General features: G+C 34.4%; 1 protein-coding gene across 1 annotated transcript in view; it reads left to right on the forward strand.

Moving 5' to 3' along the window:
* The window catches only part of LOC116851226 (sodium-independent sulfate anion transporter-like), a 220,725-nt gene that overhangs the window by 40,950 nt on the left and 176,058 nt on the right, over window positions 1–3,717 (forward strand). Inside the window, exons 2-4 of the mRNA XM_032830443.1 lie at window positions 1,706–1,901; window positions 2,023–2,243; window positions 2,434–2,611. Coding sequence (XP_032686334.1) covers window positions 1,706–1,901; window positions 2,023–2,243; window positions 2,434–2,611 — 595 coding nt within the window. The remainder of the gene's footprint in view (window positions 1–1,705; window positions 1,902–2,022; window positions 2,244–2,433; window positions 2,612–3,717) is intronic.

A 3,717-nucleotide genomic window follows, 5' to 3' on the forward strand; every position in this document is an offset into this window, starting at 1 on the left:
TTTTGTATCCAGCCTTGTTCAAGTGGTTCCAAACGGTTTTTTGTGCAATGTTTAGCTCCTGGGCAATCGAAACAGTGCTGACATGACGGTCGGACTCTTCGATTTCCATTATTTTATCGACATTTTCGACAATTGGCCTTCCAGAGTTTAGTGCATCTTTGATATCAAAATTACCGGAACGGAATCGACGAAACCAAAATTGCGCGTGATTGGCTGTTACAGTATCAGGACCATAAACACTATTCACATTTTCAGCCGACTGGCTTGCGTTTCCTCCTTTATCGAAGAAAAACTGTAAAATATGGCGTATTTTCTCTTTGCTGGTGTCCATCTTTGACGCGCGCTCAAACAATACTGAGTCAAACAATCACAAAACTGTCTCAGAAGTTTTTTTAGTACGAAATCTTATCTTTCTAACGCCATTTAGCGTAATCCGATCGCACTTATACAACGCGAGATACACATTACTAAAGCCATCTATTGGAAAAATAATGGATTTCTTTTGTACTACACTTTTTGGTACTACATCTTATATCTTAGAAAATAGAGGTCGTATAAAAAATTTTTTCAAGCAAAAGTTGTTTGCATTTTTACGTTGAATAAAATGCCGTAATAAAAAGATATGTTTCTATTTAAAAAAGCAAAGTTGACCTTGTTCTGACCTTGATGACGCCATCCTATATCAAATAACTACTATCGTTGAATGCGTTTTTTAAGCCTTACAACTTTTTTCTGAAACATTTTTCTCTAAAATGCTCCCCCGCCGAGTTATCTTGCTGTTCCGGTACTTTTGCTATATCCTGTATATATATATATATATATATATATATATATATATATATATATATATATATATATATATGTATATATATATATTATTATTATTATTATTATTATTAAAATTTTTGTATGAGAATGCATCTTTACACACTCTTTATGCTAGTCACTAAGCACACAATATGCCGAAATATATCTCGGAAATTTTGAAGATTTTTTTTCTATGACTTACTACCCACACCGCACGAATAACTGTTTGCCGACTGATAGTCGACTTCTTTTAGTCAATTTTAAGTCGATTTTTTAAAGTCGACGTTTGGCCGTCTTTTTCTAGGATGTTTGTTAACTTTAACTATCGTCTGTAAGTCGATTTAGGGTCGACTATTTCATAACATTGGCTGAAAGTTGACTTATAATCGATATAAAGACGAATTTTAAATCGATTATTGACTGACTAACGGCCGACTATAGTCGATTTATTTGTCGACTTTTAATCGACTAAAAGTTGACATTCTCTGATTTTAAAGTCGACTTTAGATTTTTTTTTGCCGACTGACAGTTGACTAATAGTTTGAACTTGGTGCTGTTTGGATATCTCCTATTCGATGTATATTCTATATACATATGTAAAGTAACGATAAAAGTAACGGTTTATTCATTACCTTTCAAAAAATATAATTACGTCAACATTAATGATGAAAAAAAAGATATTGTTACCAAGACATTATTGAAGAAATATTTATAATGATAACAAGTAGCACGTTACTTCCCAACTGTAGTTACACTGAATATTTGAAGAGTCAGGACGATCTTCGAAATTAATATTAAATTATCTTTAAATCTGGTATTTTGTTTCTTTCATTATGGCTTTAAAACGCAATTATACGACATATGCGCCTATAAGAATACTGACGAATAATGTTTATAGTACGGCCTGTATTCTTGTTTCGTGGGTGGTTTCCTGTATATTATCTTCGGGACTATCAGAGAAGTGTCGATCGGCCCGTCGTCCCTAATGGCTCTTGTAACGCTGCAGTACACGCGAAATATGCCTGTAGAGTTTGTAATACTCTTGTGTTTTTTAGCTGGATGTATGGAGCTCTTGATGGGTATACTAAATTTAGGTTGGTATCGCAATATTATCAATAATGGCCCAAATTTTAATGATTATTTTGTTTTCACTTGTTCTCATACGTTTCATTATGATCATTTAATATCGATACTTACGTCGATCTCTCTCTGCAGGATTCTTAGTGGATTTTATATCGATGCCAGTAACCTCGGGTTTTATCTCGGCAACGTCTATGATTATAATTATCGCCCAGTTACAAGGACTTTTGGGATTAAAATACAAATCAGCTAATATCGTCGACAATCTGTACCAGTTGTGCAAAAATATTGGTAACACCAGATTGCCCGACGTTATTCTCGGTATTTGTAGCATCTTGTTTCTTCTGCTCTTCAGAGTGAGTTTTGGCGTTAAATAGATAAATTTATGATAAGTGTAGAAGATATAGACTTTAGGTCTGTTCTTTGTAGTTACACTGCTGAATTCGTGCAATAAGTTAGACTGAGAAAAAATATACTTCTCTTACTTTAACTTATTGCACCAATTCAGCAGTGCAGCTACAAAAAACAGACCATCTGTTTGCATAGAAACTGAAAGACATCAACTATCCTTGTATGGGAAACAAGAGAAGTGCTTCCAAAAATGCGATAATAAAGAAAATACTCTGGTATTTCTCGATTGGTCGGAATGCTCTTATTATATTCATAACAACTACAATAGCTTATCGACTCGAAACTACAGGATCCGCACCATTTAGTCTATCAGGTATTATCTAGTTCTATTATCGCTATATATAACAACACGATGATCAATCATGATAACGTAATGGTATTTTAATAATGAAATGAATAGTTGCTGTGAAATCATAAAAATCATGGAGGTAAGAAATAACAGGAGGAAGTGTAAAGATTTTTAGGTAGTGAGGGTAAGTATGCTATGTGATTGGTTGACCACAGTAATATGGCGTTTTGTACTTTATTATCGCGCTTTGAAAGATCACATCAATATGGCGCATACTGTTCCCTTCTTACGTTTGCTTAAGCTGGTCACACACACTTTTCGTAACAGTAACCGTAAGACGTAACGTAACAATTGACCAATCATGTTAAGAATCGTCGAATCGTAAGGTCGCCATTTTTATGAATATTCGATCACAATTCGACCAATTTTTACGTTACGTCTTACGGTTACTGTTACGAAAAACAGTGTGTGGTCAGCTTTAGACAAGCCAAGGGGGAATATCCTCTCTCCTGTTATTTCTTACCTCCATGATTAAAATAAATAAAATGTTTATCTTAATAAATTAGCGTCGAGGCGTTTGGGACCGCACTTGACGTGGATACGAGAAGATTTCGCGTTTTTTCTTTTAATCATGTTACGTTAGAAAAAAACTGTTATAATTTTTTAAATAATTAATATTTTTTAAAGGAATTGTGAGGAACGTGGTAAATTAATTTTTTACATTATAATTTACACGGATAGAGACGAGCAGCAATGTTGTGTGCGTAAGTAAAAGGCACGTGGTGGGGTTACCCTCCTTTGCGTGGTCTAACATACGCAGGCACAACACTGTTGCAGAGGCCAAGAAGATCCTCAAAGATTTTACTTTCGATTTATCGATGCACGATTGTTTTATCAAATGTAATGAAATACTTCATGTATTTGTACTTTATCGCTCTAACGTATACACAATTCCAGTGTCCATAATCACGAAATAGAGCAAAAAGTTGAAAACGTCCCACACAGTACTAACATATTCCAGAAAGCTTTCAAAAGACTTTCTATGAAATATGAAACATTTCAAAGAAGAGAGAGAGAGAAAGAGAGAGAGAGAGAGAGAGAGAGAGAGAGAGAGAGAGAGAGAGAGAGAG

This window comes from Odontomachus brunneus, unplaced genomic scaffold (assembly GCF_010583005.1).
Source record: "Odontomachus brunneus isolate Ranch 3 - 2012 unplaced genomic scaffold, Obru_v1 Obru_scaffold_168, whole genome shotgun sequence".
Classification (NCBI taxonomy): Eukaryota; Metazoa; Arthropoda; class Insecta; order Hymenoptera; family Formicidae; genus Odontomachus; species Odontomachus brunneus.